This window comes from Danaus plexippus, chromosome 6 (assembly GCF_018135715.1).
Source record: "Danaus plexippus chromosome 6, MEX_DaPlex, whole genome shotgun sequence".
Classification (NCBI taxonomy): Eukaryota; Metazoa; Arthropoda; class Insecta; order Lepidoptera; family Nymphalidae; genus Danaus; species Danaus plexippus.
In genome coordinates this window covers 2,755,958-2,776,543 of record NC_083540.1, presented here as the reverse complement: position 1 = coordinate 2,776,543, position 20,586 = coordinate 2,755,958, and the positions used below count along the sequence as shown (strand labels likewise).

At 32.9% G+C, this 20,586-nt stretch overlaps 1 protein-coding gene across 2 annotated transcripts in view; it reads right to left on the bottom strand.

Annotated features, from left to right (window-relative positions):
* Positions 1-451: 451 nt before the first annotated feature.
* Positions 452-20,586, bottom strand: part of LOC116778878 (homeobox protein dve-1) — a 47,937-nt gene continuing 27,802 nt past the window's right edge. For both annotated transcript variants that reach the window (XM_061529856.1, XM_061529857.1), the window contains 4 exons: positions 6,865-7,053; positions 6,531-6,760; positions 2,577-3,404; positions 452-2,323 (listed from right to left, as the gene is read on the bottom strand). In XM_061529856.1, coding sequence (XP_061385840.1) covers positions 1,661-2,323; positions 2,577-3,404; positions 6,531-6,760; positions 6,865-7,053 — 1,910 coding nt within the window. In that variant the 3' untranslated portion in view covers positions 452-1,660. The remainder of the gene's footprint in view (positions 2,324-2,576; positions 3,405-6,530; positions 6,761-6,864; positions 7,054-20,586) is intronic.

Genomic DNA, 20,586 nt, shown 5'->3' with positions numbered 1-20,586 from the left:
CTTGATAATGATAGATATTATCTCTATGGTTGTTATTTGTATACTTCATAACAGTGGGCTTGCTAAGTCAAAATTCAACTATAATTTAAGTAGAGATATCTCAACAAATACTCAGTAAATTACAATTCAGTGTGAAAGAAATATTAGGTAATTCTATGTCAAGAGCTTTTCATTTATGTCTATGTTTTACGAGTAATAACGCGGAAAGCTCTTAAAGTTTTTATATTATGTCGTATGTGTGTTGATAGAAAATTTAAAAAAGAAACAAATTACTAAAGAAATGTATTGCCTTTATCTAATTAAAATTAATTTATACAACCTTTACTTTACTGTGATTTTAAGTGTGGATAAAAAAATATCTCCATGAAGCGACTGTAACATATATTATTTCAATTGTATATTTTATAATCATTATAATTACTATGAAAGGTGAATAAATAAAAGATTTATATTCAATATCGTACTATATTCATTAAATTTTCGTTTATATAATTGAATGGAGTACACATTTAGCCAATTATTCTCAATACCTAAGCAATGAATGCTTAATATTCTTGTGAGCTCAGTGACGTTTGCTTTATGATAAAAACCTTATTTAACATCAATAAAATATTTACATTATTTGGAATCATCACAGCTTCACAAAACAAGCATAACATAGAATAACAAAACAATTCGCCAGCGGTTACCACTAGTGTCTAAAACTATAAAACAAGAAACCGCTATTGTAAGAACAGCCTCAATTGATAAATGCACAAATACTGCAACAGTTACTTTTATACAATGTCTAGTTGAACTAAGCGATGTCTGACAGGCCTATACATTATTACAATAAGAAATCTCGTTATCAAGAGTTTTGGATCTTTTCATTATCTTGCTGTATCACATTGCTCAGTAGGACCGGTGGCTTAGTGCGCTAGTGTGAATCAGCTTTATAATTAATATATAATCAATCTTTGGATTGAATGATTAATATCTACTTATTATGAGAAGGAATGTGCGTAAATATAAATCTTCATCACTTATCTATTCTACATACACGTACTAAGTGATAATGTAGCCCTTCCAAGGCTGAGACAGTATATACATTTAGATGTGTTATATATTTTTTTTTTATCTTAATAACTTAATGACTCGTCAATTATTCGTATTTTTTTTTTAAACTTATATTATTTTTTATTTTATAGATCTTTTTTGTATAAGTTGTACAAATATTTTAACATATTGAATGTTTTTTTTTATAATCCTTACCTCCCTAACATATACAGAGTTTATTTAAATCTATGGAAATAATTAATAAATAAAACTTAAAAATTATAATATACAAAACAGGAGTACTGATTAGTACATTTGAGATTCATCTACTTTGTAACGTGTATTTACGAATATATTGTTATTATATATTGCAATAATATTTTTACATATAAAGCAAACCTATTACTATATTTAACTACACGAACAGTTTGACTTCTATATCTTTTAAAGTACACTTTCATCAGATGTCGTAAACAATCCCACATAGCACTAACATGGCACTTTTCACCATAACCGAATTCAGTCTTTCATGTGAGTTTCGTGAGTACACAGTTCCAACACTTATTACCAAACACACAGGAGAATTGTTACACACTCTATTATAATATGCAACTTCGATGTCAGCCTACACCAATTTTCTTTCAGCAATTGCGTGTGGATGACCGGGATGGGAGTAATGACCAGGTGAAGTCGGCTCGTAAAGAGACATCTTCAGCCTCTTGCACTTAGCCCGACGGTTCTTGAACCAGAACTGAACATTTTTAGATTCCAGTCGTGGAAATTTTTGCCTATATGGCATCCTGTTCAACTCTTCTGTATATTTAAGTATCAGATTGTGCGAAGGATGTGTGTTCATTGAAAACCACTGCTCTAACACGGGAACCTCAGAGACGGGGTCTATGAAGGTACGATTGCGTTTGCGGCGCTCGTCAGACGCGCCTGCTAGGGCTAAATTTAAGCCGCTAGCCCCTTCGCCTGGAACACCCCCTACACCTGGGAATCCTCCCATGTATTGGCTCATGTACATTATACCGTGACCGAACATGGGATGATTCGGTACCATTGGAAACGGTAAACGGTCGAGATGAGGAGACGATGGTCTGTAATGACGCTCTTGAACGACTTCTTCATCCGAAGGAATGTCATGATCTTCGGCGCCTCCATTTTCATCTTCATTGTTATTATTATTATTGTGAGAGCTGTCACTATTTTTGGTCGGTGAACGCTGAGGTGAGTGCACTTGTTCTTGTTTGCTTAAGTCCTTTGGCTCTTGTTTGATATCATGGACCTGTAAAATATGAATTCTTTAGAAAAAGCACAAGATACAATGTTATATAAATCTAACAAATACAGATATTATTAAGATATAATTTAAAAAATTGATCCTTATTCAAAATATTCTATCTGTTAAAACACAACATATTTATATATAATATGCATAAATAATTATATTTCATGTTATTATTTATGCATATTATTTTTTAAGTCTAGAAAACAAAATATTAACGCTCAGCATTAAACAACAGCTTTCTAATAATTACCTTTATTATATCAGGAGGTTTCGGAGATTCTTTTGGTGCATCCTCCCTGTCATTCTCATTATTATTTTTTCTTGTAGTAATAAGGGAAAGTGGAGCATCTGGACTTTCTGGTCTTTCTTCATTATTCAAGTCACCACCGTCATCTTCCAAATCAGATCCGGGGTTTGACAGATTGTCTTCAGACATGACTGACATTGGGTATCTGCCAGGGCTTCCTGATAATTGCATGGGACTCTTCAAAGAATTATGGTCATGAGAACTATAGTTATCATTACCAGCCATAAGTGATCCATTCGATGGACTGTGACTTCTGCTATTAAAGCCATTGACACCAAGATGTCCCCCTATCCCTCCAATATTACGTAACTCAGCCCGTTTTTGAGCCGCTCTTGCATTTTTAAACCAGTAAACGACATTATTGACGTCTAAGGGCTTTCGTCCCCGTCTTGATTCTAAATTATTTAACTCTCTGACATATTGTTGGATTTGCTGCCTACTAGGGTGTTGATTTTCAGAGAACCATCGTTGTAACTTTGGTAGTTCTAGTTCGGGATCAAAACTTGTTCTCATTCTAGTTTTTTGTGTTGGATATTGGTTTTGAACGGTCTGTAGTGCTGGGTGCAGATGATCTGGGATGGTGTTAAGTGTAGGGGATCGATTTTTAGGACCTGGAGATGGGTAGCGCCGCGGACTGAATGGTGGGGGGCGAGGTGAAACTTGGGCACTCCACCAAGATTCAAATTTACGACGAGTTTCCTCTGTCGGTTCATGAAAATTATGAGGACCCGAAGACCTATCTTGTCCACGACAAATCTGAGTTAACGTTACCTGTAACAAAGAATAATTACCTAAAATACACTTTACAATCATAGTTAAGAAAGTCAATGCAAATAAAAAAAAAGTAAAGTAAACAATTTTAGACGATTTTAAAAAGGTCGGTCTAACTGGTAACAGATACATAGATAATTGTAAGAACAAATAGCGAGCATTGTTTCACAGAACATCGCCATTAGATTATGAAAATATTAGGCCGGTTGTTAATGTATGTGTCATGCGCGAGCGGTCGATGTGGTTCTGATGCGAGCATATGTTTACTCGGTGGTTAGTGAGCATCACTTCTTCGCCGCCACCGAAACTTCAATCATGGCTTGCTCTAAAACAATGAGCGGGAAGGGCGTCTTTGCAATTAGCATCCACCTACAATGCTTTAACAGCGCGCCGGCATACCAATATGGACTAAGTGGTTGTTCTAAAATGTTTCGACAGTGGCCTGATGAGAAAACGTTGCTCTACTTGTTAAACAAATAAAGTTCTGGCTGGCTGTGATTACATCACACAAGAACAGGTTAGTATTTTAATAAACCTAGCAACAAACATGATATATTAAACAATTTGCTAAATAACAGCTACTGTTACGACAGTTTAGATAAAATTCCCAGTGATTAAAACGTCATCTTTCTTGTCAGCTATTGCCAAATCAAAGCAAGTAAAACGGTTAGGTAAAACACAGATTGTGATTATAAATCATGTCAACTCAGAGTCACTAACACCTTGCTCAAGTGATACGTTAATCCGCTCTTTGTTTTATGTTTTTAAATAGTGCAGCCATATTTGCTTTAAGATATTGTCTACTGAACTACGTAAGGTTTAGGAGAGCTGGCGCCTAAGCGATAGGTCTGTCACGTGCACCTAATCTCAGTTTAAAATTCTGTTTGTACTTTTAAACATTTTTTACTTTTAATCACCTTTTCTTAATAATTGTTATTAAGATGAAATATACGGTTTTAATTATTAGTTAATTGATTATTATAAAAGTATAATTCAACTTTCCTAAACGCTCCATTCTGAAATGTACCAGTGAGTGACGATTGTAACATTTTAGAAACATATGCTAAATTTATCTATCTAAATTATAGATGATTAATGCAAATAGATTGCTTTTTTTTATTATTGCGTGACATTTTTTTTTATATAGAAAATTGTCATAGTAGATTTATGATTAAAATCTTAAAGTAATCCGTCATTGGCGTTCTCGTAACCCTACATCGAAGTGTTTCCGAACATCTTAAAAGTTCGCCCTGAATTAAAATCGAGGCGGTTCAAGTTGAAGAGCGATAAATTACCATAATATCATAGAATTGAGTTCATCTTGCGTTTAACTTAACAGAGATGTTCAAAGAGTTTTATTATCCATTTCCTTTGGGAGTCCTTTTGATAATTTGTTTCTACTTTTGCAGTTGTTACCATAATTTTCGTTACCTCTACTCTAATAACAGCATACAATGTTAAGCATCTTTTAATTTTCATATATTAGATAGGTTTAAATTATATATTATGTACTCGTATCCCGAGATTAATTGATATCGCTAAACCGAAACGCGGCGGAGTAAAGGGCGCGCTTTGAGCGTTAACCTTGCGTTTAATATGATTATAAAGCATTATTTTATGGTATTAATAAGATCAAAAGCGTTCGTACATCTAAAACTCCTATAACCCCTCTTTCGTTCAGCGTCAAGTTGGTAAGACGGGAACGACGTATAGACTGTATATTTTGTTTATTATAACTGTAAAGATAACTGTAAATAGTAACAACATTTATTGTATGTTAAATGATATTTAAATTAAAAAATAAATTATTGCAATAACAATTTATGTTCAATTCTTACTTCATATAGATAATTAAGACCTATTTAAGCAACTTATTTTTCGATGACCTACAAGAAATGTAGATAATTCTCTAGATAAATCTATGAGAAATAATTTTCAATTAAAACATTAATTTGATCGATGAAAGCGTATCTCCTTTAAAACCCTTAACACTTTAACAGCATTATATTTATTTAGAAACATAATAAGGCAGCGCGGATGAGTCTGAGATTCAATTAAATTTATTATGTATGAAGATCCCGTGTGAGATGCTCATCGCGTCGACAAATTGCTCTTTCTCCGAGGGATTTATGATACCAAAGAAAACGTAAACGCTGAGAGAATAATAGCGCTAATTGGTACTTCCAAAATATAAACAAATCGATCAAATCTTACGCTCAAAATAAAAAGGAATCTGTTTTCAATTTTATTGGAATTAAGATTATACCTTAATTATAAAAGAAAATTACATGCATTGCTATTGTTACAGAGAGTGCTGTTAACATCAAAACAAATGCTTCCTTAATTCTTCTCTTGATGATACTTATTAACAGGGACTCAGACCTCGCAAATTATAACAACCGAATACATACTTAGCGGGACTTTAGTAATCTGTCTTCATCGTTAAAATCCGCTCTGATGAGCTCCTCGTTGTATGTTTTGAAATGTAAAGTCGCTGTGAGTTGGTAAATATATTCACAATCCCTAAGATGTTTTGATTTCATCTTACATGAACTTTCTTTTCTTCTTTTTAAAATAATAAGAGCCAAAATTCAGTAAAATATTTAAATATAAATATCAATCCATTCTATATTAATAGTAATATCGGAGTTATTTAATTGTATTATTTATAGATAAACAGACCATTTTAATAACATTAATCTCGTTACCACAAATATTTCAATTGGGAGCATACAGTTATTATACAGCTTAAATATTGAAAACAATGAGTACAAAGTAATACAGGGGGTTGGGGGTGTGGGGGGTGTGGGGGGTTTGTAGGGGTGGCCATTGTGTACGGGTCGGGTTTACAATCAGGTATTAAAGAACGTAACATTGCCGGGACATTGGGAATCTGGCTCAGCTCACTGTACCGAACTCGCTTTGTCGCCAAGAATTTGGTTTTAATGCTTCGTTTCGCGCTGTTCGCTGACATTTGAGTATTTTACTATTATAATACTGTCATAAGTTTTAGTGTGAATATATTTAGTACCTAGTACGTACTTGAATACTGAAGTATTACGTAGTGGCAAAATTTGGTCTCATAAATATTATTTAGAAATTAAAATTATTATAAATAAACTATACCTCATCTAAAGGACATCCAGTCGACATCAACAAGGGTCTGCTCTGGAGTAGCAAAAGTCTCAGGAGTTTGTCCTTGATATCCTGCAAGGGTGTGGGTCTCGGCCGTAACAGTTGGATCCTAAGGGTGGCCACGGTCGTCAACTCACCCAACACTTCACCGACAGTGGCTAAAGGCCCATCGGATATGCGCTCGAACGGCAACGGCTTCCAGTTATTAATTACCACTGAACCTGGGACAAAATAAAGTTTCTTTAATATTTTTTTTACCTTATATGTGCCACAGTATAACTTCGTCGTTTTTAATGAATAAGTTTTGAATAAAATTGTATATAACCTTTCGCAGAAGCAGCTAGCTCGTGGGGGTATCCAAGTCGCATCATGGCCGCTGGCACGAGTTCATGGAAGGCGGTAGCAGCGGGAATGATGACATAGCTGTCAGTTTCAACAACTGCCCTTCGCCTCCAAACACCTTCTTCCAATGACGCAACGGCTTCCACCACACAATGCACAGGCAAGGTTTTACCTGGATTATAAAATTCTTATTAGTCATTAATTTATAATACTCATGTTCTTAAAATTTTTGTATTAGCAAATTTCTGTATCAGATCTTTGACGTAACTTTAAAGACGACTTAAACAAAATTTCACTGAAAAACTTCTTCCTTTAACGCATGTCTGAAAAATCAGACACTTAAGCTGGTAGACGTCGAAACGCTGTCGTTAAGAAGGCGTCTTAATTATTAAGCAACTTTTCAAGCGAAAATGCAATGCTTTTGACTTGCTCGCGAGCCGGCAAAAAACGGAGTGAAATGTTAAAATAATAATTAATCCTTGTTCTGGCGGCGCGGCCGTTGAGAGATTGCTTTGTGCCGATGCTTTTACCGTCCGTCTTTGAGAGATGCTTCTTAAATGCGATATTAAATAGTTTTTGCCTCAATGCCCTTTTTACTAAATTGTGTAAAGAAGCCCTAAGGACTGAGGAAAATAATTATCAACATGCTTCCGCCATTATAAATCATTAGTTTTCTTCCTCATCAAAAAATAAAAACTTCCTTAAACAGCCAATTAATGAATACAATACAAGCTAACCCCATCCAAACGACAATTGATTTACAATAACCGTACGAAACAATAACCTTTCCCGAGCTTCTAATTTACATAGCACTATAACCGGTTAAATAACAGTCACGCTTAACAAAATTATAAATTTGCTAGGACAATAATCTAGATAATGCCGCTCTTGGTTTGTGAGGAAAGTTACTTTAAAATAGTCAAAATTTCGGTCCGTAATAATCGCATAAGTAACTTTCAATAGTTCCAGTCGGGTTGTTTAGTCCCTGAGATTTGCAGGGTAGTTTCAGGTTATCACCTATGGTATAATATCGTGCTGGATTACTTGAGATTTAGTCCTGAACTCGCCGAAGCCGGCCCGTGGTCACTTGGATCCCCAGCTTTGCTACCAACTTTATTAATATTTTGTTGATACTCCATTTTCAATTTCGCTTGAATGTTTTGTCACTACAAAACCGTTTGAAACCGTATATAGATTAAAAAAATAGTTTTGTTTTGATTTATGGAACTGAATTTAAATAGTTTTCATTTAATTTATTATATAATTATGTTGTTTCGTTTATTTTGTTAGCAGTATCTATTATAATTATGTTTTTTAATATATTAAACTCATCTTGTTATTAATAAAGTTAAAAGCGTTAAACTTATATTGTAATAAAAAGTTGTTTTTAATGTTAGTGTATTAAATTTTAGAGTGACAAAATTGGGAAACACTGCTTATTTCCAACTATAGACAAGATTAGACACGTCTAACTAGTACGCTAATCGTCTAAAGAACTTGTTCTGTAAATTGCAAAGCCGAGTACAATGTTCATTAGCTAACATAAAATAGCAATTAGCAAGAATGAGAGAGAACATTTGAGGCTTAGCCGTTCTTGAGTGGAAGAGGGAAAAGAAAGCTTAGCCGAACTGAGTACTCTTGAAGAGTTCAGCTAACAAAGGGTTCGCTGTCAAGGATCCGTGTAAGTAGTGTGAATTAAAACTTTAAACTTTGAGAATTGAGTTACAGTTTTCACTACGATTTGAAAAAAGTAGTATTATTAGTAGGTACTTTTAAAATATCGAAGTAAAAAAAATTTGATCGTCTTCTAGATTATTGCATATATATTTCATTAAACTAATGACTAAACCAGTAAAGATAATAATCTTTATATTTATATGTATACTCTATTAAATGAAACGTACATACATACATACTTTGAAGGTAGTCAATTAAGCCCCATCATGCCATTAAAACTTAAACCAATGTAGAAGAGATGTTGAATCAAATTCACCTTAAGCTCACGCCCCTACCCCCATGTCACCCGGATCAAGAATTACTGAACGCGACAAGGCATACAGAATTTAATAATTTTAAGTACCGAATACAACTATAAGTATTACGGGACACAAAAGCCTTTCGATAAGGAATAACGTTTCTTATTCACATGTGAACAAATCCTTACAATTAATATTCTTATCCCATTTAAGTATGTTAATTCAAACTCTTCCAACTCACATTAAGATGCTGTTAAAGAATTAACAATGAGACGGCGATGTACTCAACCAGCACCCGGATAGGTTCGATAAAAAGTAATTACAATTAACGTTAAATTAATATATAATTACAATTTCTATTTCGTAAACAAATAAACCAACTGGCAATACGTAACGAGATTAAAAAAAATAGATATGTTTACAATGGATATTGCGTGTGTTGCATTCGTGAGTGATGATCTACTTACATGGCGTGCCGGATGCTGAAACCTGGCAAATACTAATCGCCGGTCAGTTTATGCGTTTGTGATATCTAACGTTTATATGATATTTAGAATAGATAACAGTTTAACATTATTACTCTATTTCGTACTGGAAATAATCTATTTATTAATGTGCATATAATTTTTATTACGTAGAATTTATATCGCGTTCATTTCGTTTATATTAGTATTGATGTTTGACCTAAAGCGTAGAATAATTTTAAGTAATCCTATTCATTGGAAGACGAGATGAAAGTGTTTAAAAACACATAGTAAACTATCGTCTAGTTCTATTTAAATTATTTTAACACTTCAACACTGTTGATACATTCTGATTATATTGTGGGTAATGTGACTTTTTATCATGCTATTATCTTAAATTGCTATCATTTGGGATCAGTTTATCTGTGTGATTGTTATTTATAGCTACAGCTTCTTTATATAAAACAGTAATAATGATTCTAAATTAACCTCATTAATACCTCATTACTCGTGTTCGGGTTTAAGATAAAGCTATGCAAATTGAAACGGGTTTGCTAGAAATTGACATATCTAAACGAATTAATTTAAATTTAAATATTTTATATAAGATAACCGGTTGTTTTAACATTATTATTATTGAATATCCAGACTAAGCTAGTTCAGATTCAGCCCTTAACTGAGCTTTAAAACCAAATTTGATAATCAAATCGAGGACAGTGACGTATGGCCAACACCTAAGTCCGTCAAGTAATCCCCTTACAAACTTTCACCTGGCCATCGCAGACGGACTAATTCTCAACTAAACAATACATATATCCTTGTGTACATTAAAATACTCTTACAAGGGTCGAAGGAAGAGGCTTATACATCCATAGGTTATATTAACATTATGGCTATTTATACTTAGAGTCAATTAGAATTGATTTTGAAAAGTAATAATAAAATATGAATTGGCACAGAAAAAGACATCAAATATATTTTATCAAAGAAGTTATAATAGATTATGATTTTATTTTAATTAAGATATTTTATCATTTATTTAAATATTATGGAAACACAAATTATTATGTATATATATATTTTTTTGTGTTACTACTGGTATAATTCTCTGGACGGTAAGCCATAAAAAATATCCTGATGTAAGGAAACACGTGGCCGCCGTCGCAGACGTCTAAAGTTCAAATGTTCCGAGTTTGCTGGCTAAGGAAATCTTCTGTGAGAAGGTGTTTTACCTGATTACCACACGAGTACACTAAATGATAATTAATTAAGTCACGATATGTATATAAAATAAATCATTCGATTTCTTATCCTTATTCTGGACGGCTTCAATATTATAATATGTATTATGTATTATGTATATGTAAATATATGACTGACATAAAAATAAAATTTCCGACAAATTCATCATATAAAACTGAAGGTTGAATGTTCAGTATTACGAATACACCTAAATGTATATTTAAATTATCCACTCGTTAAGATTCCATTCTCTTTTAATGTATCAGATTTGCTAGACGACTTAAATTTATTGTTATTGTCAAAGATTTCGATCAGATTAATTGATGACATCACACGTCTCCTTTTATAGCCGTTATTTGTGTGATGCATGGAAACAATCTAAATTAAAATAAATTATTTTCAACTTTCCCAACATCTACAGGTTTTATATTTCACTTTTAGACTACCTTTAAAATGTTTAATGGCTTGCCTATTCTATTTTTTACTAATACCACTCAATTCAACAAAAATATTCAAGTGTAACCAAATCTTTACGTAAAAGATTACATTAATAAAAAATATGTTTAACGCTAACCGTGAGATTATTATTTACTTGTAAGTTATATTTCATAAAATTTTTTTAAATGATGATATATTTTCTTACGACGCAGATTATATAATAACATCGTTAAAATTAAACATTTGAAATCAAGGCCGGCTATAAATCATTAAAAATATACATCTTAATTCCAATATGTTATAAGCCTTATAAATTATGTCAAAACTAAACATTTTAATATGTAAAGGATTTAAAATAGACTTGTATTATAATCTATGTACATGTATAATAGTATATATAAATTTAGCAGTAAAAACTTAGTCTACATCTGAAATGCTTCATTTTATCTGTGACAGATCTGGAGTAAGCCCACCCTAACAGATAACTAACAATAATGGTAGGCGTCACAAGCTGTCAGATGGTGTCGTTTTAATTACACGTTTCATTTGTCATATTTACGTAGAAAACTCTATGGAAATGTTTGTAACAAACAGTGCAATATTATTTTAAGTTAATTTTAATACTATACTTAAAATTGTTAGCGATTGATTTAAGGTAAAAATATTACACCGCACATAAGACATGTAGGTAAAAAAAACATATACCCTAATAATTACAGCAGATATCAAACAATAACCCACTAACCGAATTCCGTATTAATGAAACGTCTCAGCAAATTAAATGAAATTGATAGCGATGAACAGGGGCTGAAGAAGGAAATGTCATCATTATCTTAGCTGGCGTAGCGGCAACTTACAGTGAATACACGCGGTGTGTCGTTCAACCTTTTGTCCCGTCCCTCGTCAATCGCTAACACATTTACCTACTTACGACTGGGTGAAAACTCTCCAAACGAACACCATTGTAAAGATCGGTAGACAATAAAACGTGGCACGCTTATCGAATCGCGCGTCAAAGAAGTTCAAAAGCTCGGTTTAGACGTTCGCTATCGCAACGTCGTTTGTCAGTTTTCGCCCGGAGCGTCGATTGTCTCTGCGTTACAAATAACCTTTTTGATGGAACAACTCTTGTTTCCATTTTAATTGACATCGCAAAAGTATGATGTAGCGAGCGCTACGGGAAATCTCACAATAAGGAACAAGTCGGCACGTATCCGTCAATGATACTTGGGGACATATTCTACAGTAGCTGGTGATTGTTTAACGAACGCCTAGCGACGAACAAATTATTTAGAAGCCTACTTACGCAACCTCGTGTGCGTTCGTGTATTAATCTCATTTGTGTAATAAAATCTGTGCCTTAGCCGAGCCGATGGTGAAGAGTGATCCGGCCCTGAAATGCGTGCCTCTGCACGATAATCCTGTTATGTTAAGAAGGTTTCTACATATTACGTGCTTTACTACGCCTTAAGGATTAAAAATACACATAACTTGATACCCACCGGAGGGCTGAGTTATATTGATTTTCTTCAACTAGATTATAATACATAATAATATTGTTTAATCAACATAGAACTGGGAATAGATTTTCATTATTGGGCAACCCGACTGAGTAGGGCTTAAACGATTACCCAAGGCGAAGATGCAGCGTAGATTTACAGCGAAGCCCGCCATGACAAGGTGGTCATCGCAAACCCCGGGATCTTTACATCGGACAATGAAGACAAAGGACCTTTAAATTATTCAGATGACGGAAAAGCAACTTTAATAACCCTCACATAGATGTTACTTGTTAATATTTAACTTTGCCAGCCGATGTCGGTTTAAGACAAGTACTTTGCATGAGAGGAATCGGAGAATGTCTGGGAGCTAAACCTACCCTGCGGGCAGTGAGGGGGTCGTCCATAAATAATTAATCTGAAACAATGTGCGTCGGTTAACTAAATCTTGCGGTGTTTGGACCTTCGGCACACAGACACTCTTACCTGCATATAAATAAATTTCTGCTAATTCACCAAAACACTAACAATTTAACGAACTGGGAATCGTTCATGTTAGATACAGTTAACTCTGTTATATTAATATTATCAATCCTATAAATTAACATAATATTTCGATACCACAGTAAATAACATAGATAATCAAATTCAAACAGTCAATAGATATCATATTTATAAGCACCTGTAACAATAAAATATTCTAACTATGTAGCTAACCCGTAAATTTTTCCGCAGTGTACCGAAGCCCCACGACGAGCAACAAGCAACGTCTTACGGACGTGGATTATGCCGGCTTTAACCGTAAGACAGCCAGTAGATCTATAACTACACTTGTGTTTACATTGTGTTTGTTTGAATTCACTTAGAAATTAATAATATATACAGCAGAAAATATATTTTACAATATTTATGAACGCTTCGAAAAAAATATTAATAATAAATAGGTGATTAGTAATAGGTTGGAAATGTATTGATTGTTTTAGCTATACTTATTATATTATTATGACTCACCATGCGGCAGGGCTTTTAGCAGAAGTTAAAAACTCTGTAATCGAGAGTACCTTAACTCAATTTCGAGCAAGCTTACGACTGGATATTGGATTAAAAACAATTTTGTACCTTGACTTTTGCTTACACGTGCTTTTACCATAGTTATACACATTAATAATACAACTCAGATATATAACACATAAAAAAAACTAATTTGTTGAAACCATTAAGTAAATAGCCTAAAACAGAATTAATTAATTCGAAAATTATCCGAGATGCAAATCCGTACAAAACTTCTATTATAAACGATTAACAAAATTTACATATAGAGGTATTAATCTTAAAATCAGCGTTTACGTAACCAGCGACTTATTAACAAGGAAAAAAAACTAATTTGAATATTCAGTCATCAATATGGATAAGCATTTATTATTTTGTTAGCGCCGAAACGTTTAATAACTATTGACATGATAAACGTAGGTATAAATATTAACAAACACAACCACAAATCACATATCCCAATCAATAGTGGGTGAAATGGCAACCAAATAATCTGTATGCACTTAATGAACGCATTTGAAAAGTTAAAAGCTCGCTGCTAGGCCGCGGCCACATGAACGACTAATTAACATCGCGCGGTAATACCGCTAGTGTAGAAGCGGACTTAGCGGCATTATCGTCTAAATTGTCCTAATGTATAGTTGCGAGCGCAGGTCATTAGTGATTTCGGATACAAATTTGAATGGATACTTTGATCTCCATGTATAGCTTCTGACTGCTGTTTGATAATTAGACTTCAATTCCATGTACATATTTTGCTAATTTAATATAAATTATACATTATCATTGCTACATCTATTCATCAGATACGTAAGCGATGTGCCAACAATTTAAATATTTCTTATAACATAAACATGATCGTTTCAATTAGATGACATTTCCAATATACAGAAACAGTCATTATGAATGGGGGATTAGATTAGCGAACGGGGAAATTGCGTGCGAATGTGAGCGTTGGGCTTTGAATCGCACGCGTATAGACTGGCGCAGACAGACACAATTTAGTAATTAATTTTACCGCGCGAAGTGCTCTAAATGCACTAGAAACTATAATCCTCATTAAAATGGGAATAGGCGACTATTCACTTTACCATCAAATATAATTTTGGCTTCTAAACACGAAATATTATTATGAATTTCACTGAAACCGACGTCCGCAAATGTACCATTTATTACTCAACTACGTCTTTTTGATTATATCTAGTTTTGTATAACCGAAACTAGAATAATTAATTTCTATTTAGTTAAACCTATTATAACATCAAACACAAATAGTTAGTACAGAATACAATACATATAAAACATTGGAATAATTATTTCATTTGTAAATGACAATTCAACGGAATAAAGTAACACGAGGCGATCATTTTCATTTGTTCCCTGAGCACTCAATTTTTCGCATAACGCACCACCCAATGAAAACACAAATTAATCTGCTCATTTTTTGCATACAATTTTATTATCATTGGGCTCAAATATCCGAATGCGATGCATTTCACGACGCGTAATCCTGTGACACAATGATACTTACGGATTACTTTTGACGAGATTGAATTATTTCATCGCAATAAATATCTATAATTATTTTATGACTACGATATTGGTTGAAGCCTCATATATATAAACACATTTTATTCTCAATATTAATGTGACACACAATTGTATTGCTTCTACGAAGTTAGAATATAGTCCGGAATCAATATAGAACACTAGAATGTAGAAGCGCCTGTGTCGACGCGATATCCGACATGGGTTCGGATTAAGCGACGTCAAATCCCGGATTAAACGGGGCCGGGATAAAACGGAGTCGGGTCCGACTGAAGTCCGGGTCAGCGGGATTTTGCTCGGGCAATAAAAGTGTCTGCAGCCGATTTAGGCTGAGCCCGTAGGCAATTCGGCTCGCTTACCAATTGCTAGGTAATTTCGGTGTGCGAGCTCGATCTGTCTGCACAAAGCCGTTCTAATGCCAGCCAATGGGATTAGCCTAGTGTCGTCCGGCCCTTACAATTTATTGGATGGAATCAGATGTTCAAATTAAGATAAAACGTTTGGATCTAGGTACGGACCTCTTTAGTTATATGGCTAATGAGATATAACTATTAAGTGCCCAATACATGGCAAGGTAAGATCATGTATTACGAATATTTCACTCTTGAACATAAATACATATCTGAGAATAATATGTTAGATTTTATTTTTGCTTATTATAAATTACTATGTGAAAAACAAATTGTTTATGCAGTAGATAGATACGCAGGGAATAATTGAAGTTTTTCTAAAACGTGCTCGTTTGCAGCCAGCTTTCTGCCATTACAGGGACACGCTGATCCGGATTGGAGATTCATTACGGCGAGATTATACTCTATTGAAATCTGGCGCTTAAAACGGTGCAGAGAGGGGAGTCATTATTTAGTTTAGCAGATAGGTTTATTATATACATACATTCATGTTGTATCTTTATTCTGGCCTAACCTCATCTCGTATTATTTTGAATGAAATAAACAAAACCATACAAATATCTATTCGAATCTCCCCCTACATCCGAAGCCAATTTATTTCATGTAATAATATTGACATGTATTGAAAGAAAGGTAAGTAAAATCAATGGCAGCATTAACTTATTGGATAAGTCGATGCGAGATACATCAAACGATTTGAAGCACGTACCTAAACAAAAACGAAACATCCCCTGAAAGACTATGTGTATCTCAATACAAATTTGGCGTCATATAACATCTAATTGAGACTTATTAACAAATTGTCATAATTTATCACGTTCAATATAAACAAATGAAACGAGGCTATAGATTATTTTGAGCACCATAAAGTATATGTAATTTTGTTTTTATTTTACAAGATTAATTTATATGCTATACAAAAAATGTTGCGTTGTTTTAAACGTATAAGTAGTTTTATCCGGTTTTTTGTTTGTGTAAATCTTTCCATCGGATAATACTCACTGAAGCAATACGGGTATTAAGTTAATAATGATAAGATCGTATTGATATTTGTAAATTATTTAAATTTGTACATTTGTATAGTGGCTTAAGCGTGAGATAATCGACATTATTCATAATGAGTTAGGTTAATAAGAATATATAAAATTTATTATTGAAATATAATTTAAATCTCTATAAAATGTTTCTTATGAGACGGAAATAATATTTATTTGTCAAAGACAAATGCAGTCTGTGTGGCTTTGTTCAAAGAATTGTCAGTCATGTTTTCATTTGTCATTTCGGAATTAGATTCAAATAAAATTATATGAGATTTTGATATTAAACTATTGAACAACATAAAAACATGCAAAGCTGATCGCTCATCCTTATTTCTAAGTTTAAAAAAATATATATATAAAATAATATTTTTTTCGAATTAAAAATAGTAAAAGATGTTATTCTTATCTTAATTATATTTTAAACTACTAAAGTATTGTTAATTGAATAATGAACAAAAACTAATTTACATAATGTTGCTCGAATTTTTTGCATATACATATATTTTAATATTATAGACTTTTCACTAATACCACAGCGTTTTAGGGATAAAAAAAATAGCCATTATTGTTCCACATATATAAAAATATTATCCAAACCGGTTCTGTATTTTATTGACGACCGAGAAACAAACAAACATAACGAACTTTTGCGTTTATAATGTAACAGCAACCGTAACTATTAATAAAAGGAATAAACTTAATCATGATTCAATCGAATGTGCATTTTAAAGTGTCGAAATTAAAATTAATTAAAATATTAAGATGTCAAAATCACATCCCCATCAATTATTTCACGAGAAGCCGCGAGTCATTCCTAGCAAAATTCGCCATTGTTAGACGGGATGTAAAATTAATCTGATGTTATAACTGATAACATTTATCACCAAACGACTCGAAAGAAAAGTAAAAAACAAAAATTTGTCAATTTGACAAAATCTTTAACATAAAAAAAAGATGTAGGAAATGAATTATGTTTTATTTAACTTTAATAGACTCGTTTGTATTTAATGTGTAGGTACTTTACCAGTTTATCAATCGTTTTTTTATTCAGAACTGATTTAATTAATATTAATATTTGATACACATGTATTAGTAATTAAAAATATTAATGGTTTATATTTATTTTTCTATTATTTAAATTCTCGTTAAAAACAATAAACAAATATGTAAGTTTAAGGACGTTTTTTAACTTTACTTGTTTTGCCATTACTAACAATACATATAGAATTCACTTTTACTAATGCAAGTGTGTCGATAGCCTTAAATTACTGAAATAAATATATTCCGGTAATCTTTTATTGGTGTATTAGTAAAAAAAACAGTAACAGTTATCGTCAATACAGCGTTCCCTATGGTAGGTCGTGGTTTTACCCCATTGCGAGGTTCATTGACTATTGCAACCCCAAAAACTCATCACATTCAATTCTCAATCCTAAGCCCTTGATGTTGTAGCACAGTTTCCCTTGCAGTCGTTTTTTTTTAGTTTCCAACTGGAAACCCAAGATAAGCCGTTGGATTAGTTCGGCGAAACGTTAAAAGGTATAAAAATACTGTCCTAAACATAACGAGAGAGTTTTAGCCTTTTGAATAATCGATTCCAAAACACCAATATGTTATAATAATTTGAAAAATTTTAATTCTCAAAACAGGATTTTGTTTTAAATCAATCGTGATACGACCTCGGATTTAATAACCGATTTGCGAGCTTATTTAAATGATAACATAATCAAGGTGACGTGCTCTTTGTGTATTACGAAATTATTTTGTAAAGATTACCACAAAACCAAAATGAGCTCGGATTTTTTGAACGGATTTTTTATTATTTAAAAACATATTCAATATAAGCAAAAAAAACAAACCTTGCACAATATGTTAAATTCGACATTGTAATAATGATTTTGCAAATCCTTTTAAGAGCTATTTTCCTTGGACATCCAAAAAAGTACCTTATTTATAAACACAACTACGTATATGCGGCCACTTGGCGCGGTCTGTAGGGAGATAATCCCGTCATCCGTCCCGCTCGTACACGCAGGTGCTGTCCGCAAATCCTATCCCCATCCCACTCTAATCCCTTATTTGAATCTTATCAGATCTCAGGAGATACACCGGTAGTGGTCGCAGTGCGATGTGTGCATGTTAGTTGTGGGTTTAGCAAATAGGGTTGCTTATTTGTTTTTATTTTTATCGAATTTTTTTATCATTCGTCCGAACCCAACAAAATAATTTTGATTGAGACATCAGAATATATTACGTTTAATCAATATGTATCAGAGCACATCATTAAATTCTTAATTTTGTAGAGTCTCTTAAAACATTTATATCCATATGATTTCTAGTATTGATTAACACAAATTGAACATTAATTAACATTTATATTATAATGAACTACAGATAAAATCAAATACTTTAAAAAAACCACTCTCGATGAAACCTCAGTAATGTGGATCTGTCACGGAATATTATTAAGTCACCAATAAAGTCGACGCATTAACGAAAAATCACACTATAAAAATGTATATCTAAGGACAACCCTATAACAATACATTTAAGATGCGTCCACACAGAATCCGCGATTAATGGGCTTTGGATGGCCGATTGAAGCTAAATTTATGTTTCTGCATGTCACCAGATTATTCTGACAGAGGGACGTAAGCAGCTGCGCTAATCTCCAGAAGTCCCGAGATATCCCTGAACTGAAATATTAATTACACCTGTTTCAAATGCACTTTCAAATTCTGCAAATATAAACCGCTGCTGACGTATAATTTTATGAATTGTCAAGAATACAGGTCATAACATAGGATTAAAAACAAGATTTTGTTAATTTATTAGAGAAGACAGCAAATCAAGTAAATAACTATGTAGTTAATAACTTGTCCACTCAAAAAATTTAATTCATGAGCATACCACGATAACATTTTTAATTCCTTATGGTCCAAAAATGGGAAAACGGAACTTCGGTCCAATTTACCAACCGGTATGATAAGTTGAAACACAAGTTTTCTCCACAACGAGCTAGCCAAAAAATTATTTCTAGAAAAAATATTCAAATGTATCAAAATCCGCTTATGATTAATTCATATAGTTTTAAGTAATTTAAAACGGGAGTAGATGATAAATATTTTTTTCTAAAATCCAGTCTCTTGAAAAACAAATTAAAAATTATATATAAAAACATATAGTTTACATGTTTAGATTATATAAAGTATTAAAAAATATATTCCTCGTTTTCTGTTAAAAAAAAAATAAAACAGTGTTGCTTAATTTACAAAGACATGGATTTTTTCGGACGAATATAATGCTATTTGACCCGAATCTGTCACGTTGACATATAAAAAAAAATTTCAAAAAAAGCTTATATAATATTTAATCACAAGTCAATTTATTATCAAAAGACCTTTCCAATAATTGGAATTTCAAAAATATATAATTTAGTTCCACTGAATTATACGACCAGCTACAATAAAACTAGTTTAATACAGCGAGTAAAATTAACAGGAGGTCATCTATCACTGGTGGTTTCTTTCTCGTAACATTGACCACTACAATGAGACCTTTACACGCAGACTGACTTGCAGTTAACAACATTTTTTCTACCGACATTGTAACTGCTATAAAAAGATACACTTAACCGTAACATAAACTTTCACTATGCCGTCTAAATCGTATAAATGTAATTACAAAACATTTAACTGCATAATAAAACAAGGAAGCGACGCGAATAAAAGCTCTTGGGTATATAATGAGATAATATTCCTAACCCTTTGTAGGGATTAAGATTTTGTTAAGGGCCGCATTAAGCCCTACAAACCCTGCCAGACGGGTTCCCGTTGATCGCCCGACTCCTTTGCTAGTCACTTCTATGGTTTTTACGAGTCCTCAACCAAAGAGACCGATTCATAAACACTTTACATAGATAAACATATTGATTGTTTGAATATTATCATTGATTTAAGAGTTAAATTTCACGTATTCTCGCTATCCCCCAGAGCCCCAATAACTTTGATCTTGACAAATGTTTCGGATCAGCCGCAG